Source organism: Strix uralensis, chromosome 4, assembly GCF_047716275.1.
Source record: "Strix uralensis isolate ZFMK-TIS-50842 chromosome 4, bStrUra1, whole genome shotgun sequence".
Lineage (NCBI taxonomy): Eukaryota > Metazoa > Chordata > Aves > Strigiformes > Strigidae > Strix > Strix uralensis.
The window spans coordinates 110,506,215-110,525,784 of record NC_133975.1 but is presented as its reverse complement, the minus strand read 5'-3'; the positions used below and the strand labels follow the sequence as shown (position 1 = coordinate 110,525,784).

At 39.6% G+C, this 19,570-nt stretch overlaps 1 protein-coding gene across 6 annotated transcripts in view; it reads left to right on the top strand.

Moving 5' to 3' along the window:
• Positions 1-1,357: 1,357 nt before the first annotated feature.
• Positions 1,358-19,570, top strand: part of SEL1L (SEL1L adaptor subunit of SYVN1 ubiquitin ligase) — a 35,618-nt gene continuing 17,405 nt past the window's right edge. For 2 of the 6 annotated variants that reach the window (XM_074868537.1, XM_074868539.1), the window contains exons 1-11: positions 1,358-1,517; positions 8,770-8,807; positions 9,150-9,372; positions 12,883-13,050; positions 13,673-13,778; positions 15,367-15,529; positions 17,327-17,380; positions 17,461-17,520; positions 18,129-18,210; positions 18,534-18,688; positions 19,438-19,494. In XM_074868537.1, the coding sequence (XP_074724638.1) occupies positions 1,445-1,517; positions 8,770-8,807; positions 9,150-9,372; positions 12,883-13,050; positions 13,673-13,778; positions 15,367-15,529; positions 17,327-17,380; positions 17,461-17,520; positions 18,129-18,210; positions 18,534-18,688; positions 19,438-19,494 (1,179 nt within the window). In that variant the 5' untranslated portion in view covers positions 1,358-1,444. Of the gene's footprint in view, positions 1,518-4,884; positions 4,904-8,769; positions 8,808-9,149; positions 9,373-12,882; positions 13,051-13,672; positions 13,779-15,366; positions 15,530-17,326; positions 17,381-17,460; positions 17,521-18,128; positions 18,211-18,533; positions 18,689-19,437; positions 19,495-19,570 lie in introns of those variants that run through there. The other 4 variants (XM_074868534.1, XM_074868533.1, XM_074868536.1 and 1 more) reach the window with 4 other exon arrangements.

Here is a 19,570-nt window from a genome sequence, read left to right as displayed (position 1 = left end):
TACGTGTTTCAGGCCATTACAGGTTGGAACGCTCGTTCCCTTTCCTCATTTGTTGTTGCTTTTACATTGACCTACAGAAAGATGTGATTATTATGAGAACCAGAGTTGTGTCCCACTCTCCTCAATCCCTTCCCGGAGCTGACACCTTTCTGAAGATAAAGTTCAACAAATTACACCCTTTGTGTTTCACATGCTTCAGCTGTACTGGTTTAGAGAGATATTTAATTTCCTGCTGCTTCCCAAACACCTAATCAAGAAAGCGTGTTCAGTCACTTGGAACTCTGTCATCTGAAATAGGGCTCCCTGTTGCAAATTGAAGTCATAAACCCTACAGTTTTCCAGTGGGGGAAAAGAAAGGTTAGCATAGAAACCTAATGACAGCAGATAAAAATGTCATAAGGAAAACAAGAACTCAGTAAAGTAAACTAAACCCTCAACTTCCCTTTCCAGGTGCCCTGGAAGAGGCCGGAGCTACGGCTCTGCCTTCCACCCCGCTCAGTGTCACAAAGCCAGCAGCCAGCTTAGCGGGCCGGAAGGACAGACGCGCCCCCAGGAGAGGCAGGTTTGCTAGCACAGGGGCAGCGTGCGCCTGCCTACTTCTCAACGCGTTTTTCTCCCTCTCCGTCTCCCTGCTACCGGCTCCTCACCGCACCCCCAGGGCACGGTAAAGTCCCGCTTTTGGCGATGGCGCCACCCGCCCTGACCGCCGACGGCCGCCCCCGCCAGCCCCCCTCCCCACACCGCTGCCCCGCCCCCGCCTTTCCGACCGCTACGAACGGCCACCGACAGGCCGCCCGCCCCGCCCGAGCGGGCCCGGCCCCGCGGCAGGGAGCCACCGCCCCGCCCCACCCCACCCCCAGCCGGCCTCTGGGCTTCTAATGGGAAGGGTGGCGCTGCAGCCAGGCCCCAGCGCGGGGCCAGCCGCGGAGCTGCGGGGCGGCCGCCGGCCGTGGCCCCTCACGGCCCGGCCCGCGGGCGGCAGCGCCGCCGCTGTTCCCTGCGCAGTTTGGCGCGGGGGGTTGTGGGTGACGTAGTCCCTGCCCCGCCGCGGGGCCCAGCGGGGCCTTCGTCCGCGGCCGCGCGGGGCCTTCGCGAGGCTCTGTGGGCAGTGTAGGACGGGCGCGCGAGCCAATGGGAGCCGCCGTTTCGGGAGGGCGCGCTGGCGCAGCCGGCGCTCGCTGAGGCGCGTGCTTACCTTTTGCAATGCCATTGGCCAACGAGAGGGCGTGACCGACGGTCCGTGCCTCCCCCCAGCCAATGGGAGCGGGCCATGTAGAGCCAGCCGGTCTCGGGGGGTGCCGTGTGCTGCTGCCAGCAGGCGGTAGTGGGCCGTCAGCGCGGCCGGCGGATTGGTGGCGGCGGGGCGGTGGGCGGGGCGAGGAAGCCGGACTCCGGGCTCCGGGCTCCGGTCTCCTCGGCGGCGGCCCCTCAGGAGCCCGGCGGGATGGGGCGGCGGGCGCGCCTTGGGCTGGTGCTGTGCCTCGCGGCGCTCTGGGCTGGAGGACTGGCCGCGGCCGGTTAGTACCGGGGCTTCACCTCTCCGCGCCCCGCTGGGCCCGAGCTCTGCGGCGGCCTCGTCCCCTATGGCCTGTTGCGGGGGACGGGGGCGCGGGGCCGCTGCCGCCGTGGGGTGCGGGCGCCGAGGTGTCCGCGGGGGTCTTGGCCAACCGCGGCGCGGGGGCGACGGGGGAGGGGACCCTGTGTACTCGCTGGGGTGCGTGGGGGCAGCTCCTTCCTCGCCGGGGCGCTGAGGCAGGGCAGGGCAGGGCAGGGGAGGGGAGCTGGGCTCCTGCCCGCTGCGTGGCCGCGAGTAGCGGGGGTGGCGGAGTCGGGCTCGCCAAGGGGCGGCGGGCCCATTGCTCCCCCTGTGCCTGCTGGCTTTGCCTCACCGGGGGCTGTTCGGTAGGCCTGATGGGGTGAACACGTTGTTTAGTCTGGCTCCTGCTTTTAAACAGCTCGGCAGGAGCCTGCTTTGTAACGCTTGCTCTGCTCAAAACTGAAATGAGACCTTTTTTTTCCTCCCTAGTATGCCTTTTCTTGCTGAGGCGCTAATAGTGCTGATGGTAGCATTATCAGAACAGTTTTCTCATACAAATATATGGAGAGCATTTCTGGGGCTTGTGTTATGTCACTATAATACTTTTTTTTTTTTTGCTTCTTTTGTTGTTATGCAGCTTGGGTTTTGTGTGCTTCTAGTTGTCAACTTCCTTTCCTGGGGTTTCTACCTCCCACACCTATCTTTCCACCATGGGTGGGTGGGGGGAATGCACAATGCATTTATTTATATAGTGTTTCTAAAGCCAGAGAGCATTCCTTTAATAGATAGCCTTATCCAGTCCTTCTGGGGATGTGCAGGTAGGCTATCAATAATATTTCAGGGAAGTAACAACGTTTTCTCTAGACGTAATTTCTGTGGTTTGGGGTTCATTTTCACGTATGCGGTAGGAAGCTGAAATGTAAAGTTATGTTACTGGAGTTCAGACTAGATATCAAGCACAATTATATGAGCTTTGTAGGTAATGTTATAAGCCAGCAGGGCACTTACCAAGGTGTAGAAAAGATACATAGACATTCTGTGAAGCCAGAGATGTACCTGGAGTGGTGTGTTCTCGCTCACAGTGTATATAAAGAAAAAAGCTAAGGTGAGATGAGACTGTTCATGTCAGATGAACCATCTGTTGTGTATGTACATAGAAGTTAGGTGACAAAACTGTGCCAAGTGTGCGCCTATGGCTGTGCTGGCATGCAACTCTTCTGTCTTGACTGCTTTTCCACTATCACAAAGTTGTGTTTGAATATGAAGTTCTGGTAGCTTAATTCATCTGTTAAAAAACATGTTTAGAGTCAATTGAACCAACACAATTAGTAGGCCCAAGAAAGCACGTGGTACGCTACATGAAAGATTAGGAGCTGTTGCCAAACTTAAATGACTACTGAGGTAAAACTGTTTATTAATATCCAGAATTAATTAGGAAAGGGTGTTTGGAGTCCAACTTTTGGCAGAACATTATAACAGGAAGACCTTTGTTACTCCAATTTTTGTCAAGAATCGTTCTGAAAAAAGATAAGTTGTCATCACTCCATCGATGTTCTGATTTCCTTCAGTAACAGTACCACTTTCTCCAGTAGAGTCTGGTACAAGCATAGAGGCTGTGTTAAATGGTTCCTTGAATACTTGTTCATTCCTAATGTCTGGTCTGGAAACAGTCATCTGGAATGTGAGTACATTGCAGGGAGAAGTTTTAAGAAGGATGAGTAAAAATGGTTCAAGTATTACGTTTCTTGACTTCAGATGTTTTTAATGAGGATCTCTTCTAGTAGTGACTCCTTTAACTACAGCTTTAAACCCTAACTTTATAGTCCTAAGCTTTGCTTAAATCAATTTATTGAAAACTTGAGGTGAATGTAGGGAAACTTGGGCCTAAAGAAATGGGTACTATTTTTTTAAAGATACAATATTCGTACAGGTTATGAAGAAGTTGAACATTGAGGGCTGGAGTCCATGGGGAATTGGCAAAAGCAGCTAAAAAAAAAAATAGTTACTGTGTGTGTTCTAGCTGAAGCTGGCTATCTTCTGCTTATCACGGCAGCAATGGCCGCCTTCTGTTGATCTGAAGTTGAAAAAAATCTGTTATTTTTTCTGATTCTCAATATTATTTGATTCTTTTTTTCCCCCCCCTTGTTCGCAGTCTAAGAGGTAGAAATTGTCTTTCTGCCTGAAGAGAGGAAGTGATTCTTCCTCTGATTATCCTGCACCGTCCATGGCTAACTTCAATGATAGGCAGAGGTTTTCACACTGTCTCATTAACTGGTAGGACAAATGACCACAGTTATATACTGGTAGGAAACTTCTGTGCCTATTCTCTCAAAAGACAGAGCTCAATGGCTTTCCCTGACCCTTCTGATTTTGCTTGCCTAACTGAAAAACATTCCCTAAACTTGTTGCCTGATAGGGAATCTCATTTCTTACAGAGGAACTGCTGGAGAGTAAATTCTGTAAATAGCCAGCAATTGCAAGGAGACTGGAAAAAAGATTTGTATTCAGGGTGAGGGTTGACCTATATCTTAATCTTGTAGTTGCACTAAAATGAATATGCTGCACAGATTGTAGCTGGGAACAATTTACTTGCTGCCAAGAATACTTTGAAACTAGTCTTGCTAAATAGATGCCGCTTAAGGATTTTGCTTAACTCGCTCATGTTTTAGAGGTTCATGTAATAAGAATAGTGTCTTTGCTATGGAGTCTCTGTTAAATTTGACACTTGAAAAACTGATGAGAGGCAATCTGAGGTAACTTTTTTTTCTTAAGATTTCCTTTTTCCTGCAAGAATAGGATAAACAGGGTTTACGTTGTCTTTCAAAGTCTAACTAGTCACTTGCAAAAAAGAACATTAAAAGAAATAACTCAAAATATGACAGAAAATCTCTGGTGGATGTTTAAAGCAGTCGTTGCCAAACCTTTTTTGTTCATGCACCTTTCAGGAAAAAAATTTTTGAGCATGCATCTTCAGTGTTTAACTTATAAAAAATACATGTATGTACTACTGTACATATGTACATCATAAAACATGCACAAAAACATAAATGAAAAAAGGAGATAAAGGTGAAATAAACACTATGTTGAGAAAAGTTTTATTTATTAATGGTAAAAAAAGTATTTTCTTCCTGCACCCCCAGTGGCTTGGCTGGTGTACCCCGTGGGTTGTACACACTCCACTTTGGAGATCACTGCTCTGGAGCATGCAAACTCTTACTTGTTGCTTTGTTGTGATAGTGTTCGAAGCTTGAAGTGCTTGGCAAAAACTGAAAGGAAACTGACTACAGTGATCACTTAGGGCTTCATCAAAGCTTTGGGAGATTGCCAACTGCTTGCACTTACTGAATTTTTGGCTGTTTCCCAAAGGTGAGTGACCATTCTAATGTTGAAACTAATAGTGTTTCTTGTCAGGTAGTAGCAGTCTCTCAGCTTTATAGGCTGTCAGTTGATTAGTTCTTCTAATACAGCAAAACTTTGGAACTGATGGGGTCTGTCAAGCTAATGACTTTTTTCTTGCTGAATCACGCTGCATAGCTATTCTTGTTTCTACCCCTCTCTCCATAGTGCTCTCTTGAAAATGGTAATTCTCACAAAATAGTATGATCTTTATCCAGCATATGGTAGGATCTTTTTGTCTAGCATAGGCTGCCACGCTACTTTTGCTATATTTGAATAGACTGATTGAACACTGATCTTTCTAATTGAGGAAAAAATGAATACATTTTAAAGCTGATTTTGATTATGTATGAAGGTGGATGGTTAAAACAAGTGTTTAACTCGGTGAAGTGCTCTAGAGTCCTAGCTAGGTGTGAGAGCACGCAGCAGCGTCTGCACTGTTTGTAAGTGAAGTATCTGTACAACATCGTCAGCTGCCTGTTTCAGCCACAAGTATTTTTTGCCTACTTTTTCCTTTTAATATATCATTGCATCTCTAATTTGTTTAACAAATGGTAGGATTAATTTCCAGTTGGCCTTTTCAGAAGGGGTTTATAGAATTAGGGAACCTTGGTAACAGACCCAAATTTAAAAAAAAAAAAAAAAAGCAGTTACTTTTTTTAATTTAACTGGAAAAACAAACTAAACTATCAGTTTTAATCTCTGAAGCAGGTGCACAAACATAACATCTGTGACTTTATTCAGTAGTTGAGCTTTGACTAATAAGCTGTTCTTAGGTCACACTGACCTTCCATAGATCTTTCATTGACACTTTCAGAGTAGTTTTCTTAACTGTTTCTTAGAAGTAGACGTACTTCTATGAGTAGAGTGTGCATATTAGCAGTTCTGTGAAATAACAAGGCTGCAGGTGATCCCTTCTCTAGTCACACTATCAGTCATCACTGCAACTTCATCTGCCTAACTAAGAAAGAAGTCCCAGAGCTAAGAACAGTTAAACTAAAATTTTGTTGTTGCATTAGTGCTGTTTTGGAACCACTGTTTTGAAAACAATTATTCAAATACAACTTCTTAATAACAAAGCTGATTCCTTCAGAGAGAATTTAAATGATGCAATAGAAATGAAATAGGAAGAAAAGCACACATTTAATGAGCTCTACGTTGTGTTGCTCAGATGTTTCTTGCCTTTCAATTTAGTAAACCTTTTGCTTTGCATATGAAGTTGCAATAAAATTGTTCTTTGATATGGGTGTATGGATAGTATACCCTATTTATATTTGACCTTGTGTGGTCTTTTGTTGAAAAGTCAACCTTCCACAAATTGAAATCGGTTAATAAAGCCTTTACCAAAAAGCTAGAATGATCTAGTGCTGTCAGGCGTATAGGCTGATCTTGAACAGACAAAAACAAATGCCCCAGCCTGTATAGTTGTGAAAAATAACATGATGTTTGTTACTGCAGTAACAGGTACTGTGTAAGTGGTTTATATATATATTAATAGCAGCATACAAGCTACTGGGTAGGTTAACCCCACCTTAGTTTTCCCCCACTCCAGAAGCATGGCTGAATCTCTTGACAAGCTTTGGAGTTTGAAGTTATAGGGGTAACATTTGGTTTTAGATCAAAATCATTAGGGTAGTAGATTGTAATTTGTGGGAAATATGGTAACTTCAAATTTATCTCATAGTTTCAAAATAGAACCAGCAAGGATCCTAAATGCATATGTACTTTACTGTATTTAAGAACCAACTGTTATATGGTGATCTGAAGTGTTGAAGTTCAGCAGTAGCAGTCCTTATGATTTACCACAATCAGCCTTATCTGTTAGATTCCTCAAGCTGATAAGCACTGTGGTCTCTGCCAAAAATGGAGCTAGCCATGTTTTTTCTTACACCTCTTCTGGTGTTTTTTCCAAACCGGTGTTTGTTCTTACACTGTCTTGATTGCTACTTGCAGGGTTGCTACTTTCATCTGGAGTGCTCTTTGCTGTCTCCACTAGCTTTTTGAGGGACTCTACATGCTTTCATTTTTGGACCTATAGGATTCGGCTGCTTACCCACACTGACTGTTCTAGATCCTTTTTAATCCTGTGTCTGCTGGCAGTCAGACTTTTTGAGCTTCACATCCTCTTCAGTATGCTCAACAGACTGTTATGTATTTGTCTCAGTTGCACTGTCAAACTTCTTGTCACCTTAGTTTTGCAGCTTTGCTTACAAATCTTAGCACTTTTTCTTGATTTTTATTATGCTGTTACAGCTTAAAGTTGATCCTCATCTTTTTAGTTGTTCTAATCAAAGGTTATACTTCAAATAACGATGTGGAAATTGCTTTCTGGAATCTGGCTTACAAGATTAGCCCTTTCATTGCAAATACCCACAGTTGCTCTGTTAGAGTCTTCAAAACATGAACTAATAAAGTATCATGTTTGTAGTTTGTCACTTCGGAGATGATTTATCTCTGATAAGATGCTTTATTTGCATGAGGATGAAAAGTATGCAAGTTTTGCTTGCTGCCAAGTGATTACAGAAAGTCAGCAGAGTTCTATAAACTTTTGGAGAGTTTTGCTGGCATTCAGTATTTATGCAGGTAGTCTTTAATAGCTAACCATAACGCATTAAATGGTATCTCATGAACAGGGCACTAACTTCTATCAGTTTAGGTACCTTTTCTAGTTGTGGTGCAGGTCTCCAGCCTGTCAGTGCCTTACCACTGCTATAGGGCATTACACAACCCAGAGTCTCAGAAAGGGGGGAATTTCTGAGTGTAGTAGGGGTTAGTGGCAGCTTTGCTTAGTCATCTGTTTATATTCTGGGCTTTTATTTCTGTATAAGCAAGTTGTGTGCTGGAGAGAGGGAGGCCTGTAGCATCTTTTTTCAAATAGGTGGGGGGGGGGGGGGGGGCGGGGAGAGGTGTGGTGTGTTGTAACCTAAATGAGGTGGTATCAGATACTGATGACTAGGAACAGTCACATTTCAGCTGTGATAATCTTGGAGGCTTTTAATTGTGATGATAGTGCAAACCTTGGTAGTGCAAGTTGTTCAAAGCACAGTGAGTAGCCCATTTAAGTTAGAGTAACAAAGAAAAGAGATGCAATTCTGCAAAACAGTAGTAAAACTGTCATAAACTTTTCTGTTTATCTTTTCCTTCCTTTTCACTTCTATTCCTTTAGGTCACTGCCTAACAGCCTTTCTTCTTTATCATTTCTTCTCTTACCAGTCTTTCTAATCACATATCATAAGCCCATTCAGATACAGATGATAGTTAAACAAAGCTTGCAGCTCCTGAACAGTATCTTAAAGACAAACTTAATTTCTCACGGTTTTGGAGAGGCCTCTGTGTAAAGATTTGAATGTGCTGGTCAGGCAATATGAGTTGGCATTCTGTAAAGAACAATGTTTAATTATAAGTGGGGTGATACTAATGTAACTTTCTGGTCACTACTGAAGCTGTTTATACGAAAGCTGATTTGGTGACTAAAGATGTTAAGTTCTATAGGCTCTTTTTACTTGATGCATACCTTTTCAAGTAGTTTAGTTGGACTAGAACAACTCACACTGTATACTAACCTAGAGGATTTATTGGGCTTTTTAAAGAAAAATTCCCCACTTTTTTTCCAGTATTGGACACACAGTTGTGTTGGCATAATTTGAGGAAGAAGGGGATTGTCTGTGAAACATTTGATTCTTCCTGATGATATTAACAAGTTCTTTCTGAACTGCATTAGTCAACTTAGTACACTGGAATATTTCAGAACCATGGTACTGCATTATAGCTAAACTTACCTCTATTTTTGAGAAAATTACTTATGGAAACTATTTTTACTGACTTATCTCTTGTAGATGAAGAGGGAAATCAAGATGAATCACTGGAGTCAAAGGTGAGGAAATAAGTTTCTAGACATTCTGTTTTTCTTGTGGAGTGAGAGCAAAGGTCTGAAATTCAGAACTATGATGATTTCTGTTTTAAACTGTAGTTCTTGCTGTCTCATCAATTTCTTTTGGGCATCAGAAGAATTAATGTTGTGTTATATCTTTGTAAATTTTTTTCAAAGAGCTGAAAGGGGTAGAGTCAATGAGAGCTGACAGAGGTAGCTCAACTTACTTTTGATGTTACCATATAAACTTATATGTTAGTCGTATCTTTAAAAAGTAATGATTGTTTTGCCAGCTGCTGCTGTTCAGTTTCTAATCTTCTAAATTATATGACTGCTTTCTTTCAGACTTTATCTGCAGAGGACCAGGTAAAGGACCATTCCACCGGAACTCGAGTGGTAGCTGGTCAGATCTTCCTTGAATCGGGGAAATCGGATTCTCAGTCGGAGGATGAAGAGAACTTTCACAGTCAAGAGGAGGAAAAAGAGAATTCTCTGGAAGAGTTGAACTCTCTAGAAATGTCAAATCTATTAAATAAGGATTTAGAAGAAGCAGAAATACAGAGTCCAGGTAACTGCTTGCAGACTTTTGAACAAGTGGCAAGTAAGATGCATCTGAGTAACTTTGGCATGTGGATGAACACAAACAGTAATTTTGAACATACAAAGTAACTAGTGTATTAACCTTTATGGAATGGTAATTGCTGCCCATTCCCTTAGAAAGTAACATCAAAATGTTTTCAAATATATTGTGATTGGAATCTGAGTGGTTATTTTTAGATGCATTTCAAAGGGTTTTCCGTAATTATTCTTGTCTTCATCTTGTCGGAAAGCTTTAACTATCAAATGGAGAAAGACCTGATTTCTTCAAATAGGACTTAAGTACACATACTATGCTGTGTGTATGTATACCAATGGCGGAAGGAGAAATTGCATCAGTGTTTCAGCCTGCTGGCTGTTTGCCTGGAGTGTCAGTTTTCTGGAAGGAACAAATTGTGATGCAGACAAGCTTCCTAGGACAGTATTGGGAGCTTTAGGGTAACATCTAAATTGCATGCAAACTTCAGTAAGTTTTTAAATATAGGTAAAACCTTATATCCTTGTGCCTAAATTCCCAGGAAATTCTAGTACTAATAGAAATATAAATTTAATGTGATTTTTTTTTTTTTTTTGACTTGCAGTTAGTAGTGGATGATAACTAGATGGCAGCCTATGCAAAGACTTTTCCTTTTCACTTGTTCATAAAAAGTTAATCTTCACCTTTACTGAAAAAAATATAGTTACATGGTAGTATTAGTATTTGTCTATCTTCTCAACTCAGATTTGAATGTCAAAAGAAAAGAGTTATGAAATGAGCTCCATCATATTCAGTGTTTTCAAATAAGCCTTCTTTATTAATGCAGAACAAGTATACAGTTCGTAAAAACTCAGTAATAGGATTAAGTATTTCTGTCGATAGGCATGCTGTTGTACAGGGAAAAAGGTATATAAAATCCACTAAATAGCTTGCTGCCACAAAACAGTGAGCTAAGCACAATATTTATTCAGTGCAGTCTATTTCAAAAGTAAACTTTAAGATACTTTTAATCTTGTATTAGAAAGGTGTAACCTGCTCCCTGGCAACTAAGGTTTTTATGCCTGTTAAAGTACTGTGAGTTACTTTCAAAAAAATATAAATTTAAGCCTTGTGCAGTTTTTGGAACCTCTTTTGGAGTAAATAAGCGATGTCGATGGAAGGATTGCTGGTTTTATCTAAAAAGCAATTCTGAAGTAAGAGTGCTTGTATTCTGGCAGGGAAAAAAAACTGCTAAAGGACAGCTTTACTGGCAAACTTTTTAACTGAGCAGGACAGGAATCTACTTCAGGTACACAGGTGTTGCATCTCTTGAACGAGCTACTGGTGACAGGACCACATGAAGGGAGATTAAAGCTTTTCTAAATACAGTTTGGCTCCTATGTATGGTCATGAGAATGCATGAAAAAAAATAATATTCTTCAAGCTCCCATGTGTATTTTGCAAGATATTGAGCAGAAAAACGTTTCATCTTTGGTAGTTTAGAATTAGTACTTAGTAAGGCTTTTAACCTTCTGAAAAAGAAGTTGTCCTGCTCTCTTCTTATTAGTGAGGAGGTCTTATATGTAAAGAATATGGTATTTTTTAGTTATGTATCTTGTGTTGTATGTTTTTGTAACAATCAAGTTCCATACTAACAGTTTTTGCTGAAAACTGCCCATGCATATATACAGAGCTGACGATTTCTGCTGCATTTGCCTATTTGGAGGAATCTTACAGTAATGTAACCAATACTTATAAGTAATCTATATTTGGGTTTCTTGTGGCATAAAGTATGAGGTAAGATAAATAAGGAAAAAATATAACAGTAAAATATCATATACTTTATTCAGACATAATACAATGAGTAAATTACTGCTTGCACCCTCAGTTTGATAAAAAGTAATTTATCCTCTGAGTAAATTATTTGCCTGAGTTTATATTTATCATTCTTTAAGTACATGATAAAATAACTGGCGAGCACTTTATCCTGTGATCGCGTTGCTGTGTTGCTTTAGGGGTTAGTATTTGTACTATCGGGGGATGGAAAACCAGCATTATGGTTGCATTTAGAATTTTAAAAAAAGGCAATGGGGAGGACTAGCGCAGAGCAATTTTTTAACCTCAGCGTACAGCTAACTCTCATGCAGAGCGCTGTGTAAATGGTTCATGTCCAATTGCTTTCAGTACAGGAGAGAAGGTACTAAACAGTACAAGCTAAACTTCAAGTTCTCAGGTAGTGCTAATATCCTGGACCTGGAGTTTGTTCAAATGACAGTGATAAGAGGTCACATCAGTTGTAACCTTAGCATGAGGTTATGCGTTACTCTCTGGTTAACAGATGTCTTAAATGATTGCAGGCTAATTGCATCTGGACACATTATTTCTGAATGCAACTTCTGAAAATAACATTTTTCCTTGTGGAATTATCCTATGGGATAATTAACTTGGAGTGTTGTGGTGGACCATCTGCCAAGGAATCAAATTATGAAGAGCAATTTGAACAGGCTAACTAATCCTGAAGACTTCCTTATGCTTCCAAAAATCAGTATGAAATTTTTAAATTAGTATGGTCTTTAGGCCTTACAATTATAGACCCTAGAAAAAAGAACTAGCTTTCTCTAACTGCAAGAATTACAACCTTAACCTGAAAAAACACCATATAATTGACATTCTCAATTTTATGACTTTGCAAATGTCTTCAAATGAAGATGAACCCAGCTCTGGATTTAGCTTAGTGAAAGAGAAAAACCTTTATAAAAGGCTAACAGAAATAATTTCAATTACCTAGAAAACTAAGATAATTCTTAGTCCTCATAGAAGATTGGTTTTTTTCAAAAAAAAAAAAAAACCTACAATTTTGGAATCGGTAATCTTTGAAGTTCTAGTGCATGAGAAATAAATCATGCTATTCAAAGTAACTTTGAATGCAACTTAAACATATTGGCAAAGTGAAATAAAGTTTTCAGTATAAGTATATGCAACAATAGAAAATGACTGGGCTCATAGTGATTTAATTTAAGTCTCTTCTTACAGCTGTATGTTCTAAGTGTACTCCCTGCTGATATTTAAGTACTTTCAGTATCACATTTGGCAATGTGAATGTTTCTGTTGTGATTTTTGTCTGAATATATGCACTGGAAGGCTCTTCGAGGGTATTCTTTTGCCTGAGGAAGGAAGTGCAGAGAAGAGAAACAAAGGTCTGTTTATTTTGGTAGGCAATAAAAATGTAACTGAGATTTGCTTTCTCCAATCTAAACAAAAATACTTTCTTTGCTTAGAACTAAGGAATATAAGAAACCACATACCTTCTTTTTCACTTCCTAATTAAAAATAATCATAATATTTTTTAAGTGCTATTCAGAAAAAATAATTGCTTTTTCAGGCTTTGGAAATTTAACTGCAAACTTGATTAAATGCAGTTCATAGAAATTAAAACCAACAAAAGAGTGCTTTCCTATATGTAGTAGATGACTTTAATTTGTGGAGTAAAGGAAAACAATCTAATTCCTGGGTATGTATTTTCAGTTTTGAGAGCTATTGGAGGCACTGCAGATGGTGAACCTTGCCACTTTCCCTTTTTGTTTATGGAGAAGGAGTATGCGGAGTGCACTGCAGATGGGAGGGAAGATGGCAGACTTTGGTGTGCAACAACCTATGATTACAAGAAAGATCAAAAATGGGGCTTCTGTGAAAGTAAGGAACTGATGTCTTGTTCTTGTCCAAGGAATGCGTTCTTAAGCTAATGCTTTCAGTCTTCTTAATGCCCTTTATTTCAGGGTCTGGAAGTCCCTGTCATATATTAATGGACACTTTATACTGTGATATACAAGTAATTATAAAGGCAGAGTTCTCATGATGGAAAAGATTATAATGCAAATGCCACTTCCCAAAGCTATTTGGGAAATCTTGCAGCGGAGGCATCTAGAAAACTCTTGTCTTCTGAGACTGTAGGAGTATAGGGCTTTGACAGTGTTTGCCATTATACTCACTGATTTCTTGCACAAAGGCAACCTTTCTGTAGGAAACGTCCTCCTGAAGGAGGAGCCTCTTTTCCTTGCACAGCTTGCTTTGGAGCAATGAAAAGAATATTTTAACAGCAAACTTGTACATGAGAGACATCACATGAGAAGATACTGTCTACCAAGATACCCAACGCGTCCTTTAAACAGCTTTTTGAATTATTTCGGTTGTTTATTGGTCTTCAGAGACATGTTTCTGGTTGTATTTTCCCTTTAGAACAAATAGGAGTTTTGAGAAAACAGGCTTGAGCTGTGTAATTGGAGCCCTTAATGTAGTCTTTTCTTTTTTTCTTTAGCTGAAGAGCAGTCTAATAAGAGAAGGCAGATGCAAGAAGCTGAGGATGTTTATCAGACTGGAATGAAAATCCTTAATGAAAGCAGTAAAAAGTCTCAGAAGAAAGAGTAAGTCTACTTCTTCCACCCCCACAAGAGAAGGATGACATGGCTGGTCACCCTGGCTTAACTATAAAATAACTTTATGTTGCTCCGGACTTTGCACTTGACTGGACTTAGCATCAAACAATGCAGTAATAGTACTGAAAATAAATAGTAATTTCAGGGTATTTAAAAAAACAAACTTATGCCTGCTTTCCTCTGATTCCACTAAAAATTGTGTAAAATTAATTTGTGAAGAGTGGATGTCATCAAAACATCGACTTAATGCAAGATGGTGCTGCAGTTCTCTAGCTATTATTTATATGTGGCAATTGCCCAGAAGAAAACTTGAGAATGTGATACAAGATAACTGTCCACTTCCAAATGTTTCTTACATGTTTTCTGCTTCAAAGATTAAATGGGAAAAATCAGCTTTTTTTCTCCTGCTCAGTTCTTGTTCCTGCTTTCTGATATTTTCAGTCACCATAAAAATAGTATTAAACTTAATCTCAACAAATTGTTAAAACTCTAATTAACATTGTATGAGAGAAAAGGGTAATGCTTGTAGATAAAAAAAAAAAATTAAATTAGTGTTCTGTTCACTCTGGTCTGCTTACTTTCTACTCTGTATATATTACTGATGAAATAGTTGTCAGTTCACCACTATAATGAAGAATAGCTGTGTTAATTTAGAACTCCCTGGTACTCATGTTGACAACTTCAATAAGTGGTGACTTCAGGCTGCTGATTATTATGTGAGCACTATTACTGTGTTACTTGTTTGTGGAGATAAGGGAGTGTATTTCTACTTTATGTGTCAGGGAAACTGAAACACAGCTAGAGGTTTTCCATCATGCATTGTCAAAGACAAAGGGAGACAGTATCTAAAGAAAGAAAACAAGTCTGAGAACAGAAAGGAGTAGAGGTAAAGAATCTTGGAATGTTATCAGAGGTCCATGAGAAACCAAGCTGAAGCATGCTTGACAGTACTGTATAACAATGTTTAAGGTTACAGGTTTTTAAATTGCTGTGAAACCAGCTGCTACGAAATTGCTTTGGAGGACTACTGTAGCTTTTGAGGCTGAAATAAAGGGGAGTTTTCAGAGAACTTTCTCATGGTTAGCATGACTGTTTCATCACAAAATTGATCATGTATGCAGTTGTCTTGGACCCAACACTTGGTGTTTTCATTGGAACGACTTTGTACTCAAATCAAAGAGATTCCATAGTCTTTTTCAGGCATCTTTTTTCTGTCATGATCTGTGAAGCTGTCAAGAGTAGTGGTCCTACTAGATAACTAGTACAGGACCTAAAATTGTTGTTACAAAAACATGATCGTTTGACCTTAAAAACTTTGTATATCTTACAGGGGAGGAAATGCATACTGTTTTGCATATGGAGTAGAGTAAACATTAAAATCTGGTTTGTCTGTTAGCTAAATCTACAAGTTTGCATAGATTGATGATTCAGAACTGGAACAAATGACTGTAGGAAGATGCATTTGTAGAAAATAGAGGCTAAAACAGGAACAGAACACCTCCCAAGAATCTTCACATTTACGAATGGAATCTATTTATTTGCCTCAAGCTGACTTAAGAAATTCTTTTCTTTTAAGAGCATATCAATATCTTCTGAAAGCAGCTGACATGAATCATACCAAGGCAATGGAGAAAGTGTCTTATGCTTTGTTGTTTGGGGATTACCTGAAGCAGAACATCCAGTCATCAAAGGAGCTATTTGAAAAACTAACAGAAGAAGGTTCTCCTAAAGGACAAATGGTATGTATGTCCTTAGATTCTACAGAAGTTTTTATAAGTTTATAAATTGTTTTATAGATTGTACTTACGCTAAGGCAGTTTTATAGATTGTTCTTGCATCCAGAATAGAATGAGAACAGTAAGTGGTATCTGTTGCCTGGTTAAAAAAGACAGGAGAGAGTGCTGCTTTTTTAAATTGTTTGAAAACTTGATGTAAAATGTTTGATTTGGCCTCTGATTCAGGACCTGTATTTTATTAATGCTTGCCTAAGCATGTTCTAATCCTGACTACTCATTGCCTTTACCTTTTTAAATTTCACCAGTGCCTTGCTTTGGTTCAAAGGTTGTCCCCAAATGCTTCTGCTTTACCGGGCTTCTGCACGCTGCTGGTATTACTGAGGGTGCAGTAACAAATGGCACTTGCACCCTCAAGGTAAACACATGGAAACAGGTCTTCTCTTTGAGTTTAGAAAACCAGCATTAAACTAGCAGTAATATAATATGGTGGTGGTCTTTTAATGTAACTTACCTGTCATATGACTGACTAGATTGGATGTGTAAGTCAAAAACCAGGTAGATACAGGTGATTCCAGCCAACAAATGTCTGAAACTGTGTTGGTTTTTTCTTGTGGTTTGTGTGGGATGTTGTGGCTTTTCATTTGCAGTTTTGCCTTTGAGATAGGTAGATACACACACAAGTTTATAATCTAGTAAGTTATAAACTCCTAGGAATCTTGAAAGCTGTTTGGTGGTACAGGACTCACTTTGTCCATGTGCCTCTGAACATTATAGAATTGTTTATATGTAATTGTTCACATGTAATGTCATAAAATGTGGGTGTTACCAATTTTAATGTCTCAATATCTGCATATACTTATTGTTTAGTTCTCTTTTGTTTTGGAAGTGTCAGCTTCTTTAGGAATTGCCCAGTTTCTTTTAGCTACCAAGTCTTCTGCTGTTTCCTGTTTATTGTTGGAATACTGGTTTACCATAGAAGCAGGAACATGTTTTCTCTAGATGCTTTATATCTCAGTGAAGACCTTGACTTTTATTGGTTTAGAATTCAGGTCTCCATGAGGTGATTCTTTTTGTGTGCTTTCAGAATTGACTAGGATCATCTTAGAACATCATGAAATATAGACACCTTTATATATACTGTTATCTTCTGTGCTACTAGTTTCTCCTCTGAGCCACATAGCTGTAACAGGTGTTACAGATAGAGCAGTAATTATGTAAATTTTAAGAATAAAAATAACTTTTGAAAAAACCTCAGCCAAACAGTTCTGTGCATTCTAACTGCTTATATTTATAGTCATAAATGCAACTAACCCATGGCAGAACAGATGCAAAATAGTAAATTCGCAGGATATGTTAGTAAATCAAATTATAAGACTCTTCTAGGGACGCTTATGGTTCATGTATGTTTGCACTGGTGTATGAGACAAATAGGATACATCGATAACCTGACACACAGTGCTGATCTTCACTTGAGGGTCTTCAAACTGGGATACTTTTACTGTTCAGGACCTTTGGATCTGCACTTGTCATTCAGCAAGGTAGTAGTTTCTTCCATGTATTTGATCCACTGGACTGAGTTCTGGTGAGATGTATTTATGTTAGTGTCCTAGGCAACTGAATATTTTAGAAACTTCATACTTCAAAAGGGGCAGGGAAGGGCCTACAGGAGGTACCAAAGTGAAGGTAGAGCTTGGCATATTCTTTGCAGCTTTGAATTGGTTTTTGACATCTGATGTATTCCAGAAAAACTGATCCTGGATTTTTCAAAGGATGTGCTGACAAACTTTATTTTACTTCTAGGCTCTTGGATTTCTATATGCATCTGGTCTGGGAGTCAATTCTAGTCAAGCTAAGGTAACGTAAAAATCTTCAGTGTGTGCTCTTGTATTTTATCTTGAATGCACATGTTAAATAACCAATGATGTTGTTTTAAGGCCCTGGTGTATTACACTTTTGGAGCTTTAGGAGGAAATCTGATCGCCCATATGATCTTGGTAAGTAAGATAGTTAATAACTTTACACATGCAAGAACTTTTTTGTACTTTTAAATTTTTAGTGTAAGATTTGCATTCATGTGAATACACTATCCAAATATTAGATCATCGTGCATGCACTGAGTGGGCAATAGTAGCATCCCTGTTATTCCTTGTTAAGGAAAAGTCTGCTCATTTTAAGCCATATACCACTATGAATTTAGATGGACCATGTTTACTTTCTTGACTTAAAGCAGAAGTGTCAGACTCTTGACTTTTATAGGCTAATAAGAACTATGAAAGCCAGAGATCTTTACAGAAGATGCTGTTTTAATCAGTATTGTGAGATTTAAGACAAAATGCAACATGTGTAAGTAAAAGGCTTTAGGTTTTCATCCATAAATATCATTCTGCTTATTTGCTTTTTCCTGAGTAATATCTGAAGTATATTGACTATGCTTAACTCTTAATGGTATCAGTTAATTGCTTTTAACGCAGAGGCAGTAGACTTGTTTTGCCTGTTGTCTTGTCAAATCTTGCTCAAGTAATGTGAAAAATGTTTGTAACCTGGCAAGTGATATGTTGTCAAATAACCAATAGTCCCATAGCTTTTATATTTTCCTTTCTAGGGTTACCGGTACTGGGCTGGGATAGGAGTCCTTCAGAGTTGTGAATCTGCTCTCACTCACTACCGACTTGTAGCTAATCACGGTAAAAACTTTTTACTAGACCAAAATTCTTGACTTTCTATGTATTTCTATATCATTCACCTAGAAGGTACTAGAAGTGCTATCAACACTAGTAGTATAAAAATAGAGGATTTCTGCTCTCAGACAAGTTACCTATTTGCTTCTGATTCATGATATGCTATTTTTATCTATTGAACTGTCTTTAATTCTTAGAGAGTGTCAAAGTAATTGATTCTCTCTGAGTAACAGTTTGAAGCTCTGTAGAGATCTGTTTTTACTAAGTTGCAGTGTAATATTTGTGTTGAACAAAACTGTCTGTAAATCTATCTTTTCTGTTTTTTCCAGTTGCTAGTGACATTTCTTTGACTGGTGGCACAGTGGTTCAGCGAATTCGCTTAGCAGATGAAGTAGAAAATCCAGGAATGGCAAGTGGGATGCTAGAAGAAGACTTGATTCAGTATTATCAGTTTTTAGCAGAGAAAGGAGATGTACAAGCCCAGGTAAGATTAAGTTCACGTGATGGCATGCAGAGGTTTTCAAGAGTTACAGGAACAGCTTTATGAAATATGGAAAGGTGTTGGAGCTTTAGCTCTCTTCCTCCTAAATCAATCTGGTTGCTATTTCCTGATTAGTTTTTATGAGAAGAGGCTTATGTTTTACTGTTTAAGGTAGAACTCAGACAAAAAATGGAAATTTTTGTGGAAAATAAGTCCAAAACATTACAACTTTAGTATCTTAAAGAGGATCTTGACTTTCACTAGAAACTAGCCAGACTTCTTTGAGGATAGCTTTAGATGTTGTGGAGAAAGCCTTGATCAAAAGAACTGGCCCTGATAGGGGACCTCAGTTTCTCACAGCTCTTACATGACTTCTGTGTGCTGCAGACTGGACCTGTCCTACACACGTTGCAGGAGGGGAGGACACTACTATAGACAAATTGTCACAATTCAGCTTGGTCATATATGACTTAAGAATTAGGTAGGCAGAATTCAAATCAACAGTTATTATTTTTGTATCTAGGACAGTCATGTGACTTTTATCTGGGATAAATTTCTGCTTAAACTAATGCAAAAAAATAGGACTGTACTGTAGTTATTGAAGCAAATCTGTGCCTTCAGATTTTGTGGCATTTTTAACTCTGATATGGTCTGTCTTTGTGCATGTAATAAGCTCGCTGGCATCTGTATTACTAGAAAAAGAGAGTCCCTAGGGAAAAGTGACTTACTTGAAATGTAAAATTTATTTTTAGGTTGGCCTTGGACAGTTGCATTTGCATGGAGGAAGAGGAGTAGAGCAAAATCATCAGGTACACTTTCTGTATATCTCTGATGCATATTACACTTGGCAGAGGGGGAGAAAGTATAGCTGAGACCATACTGAAG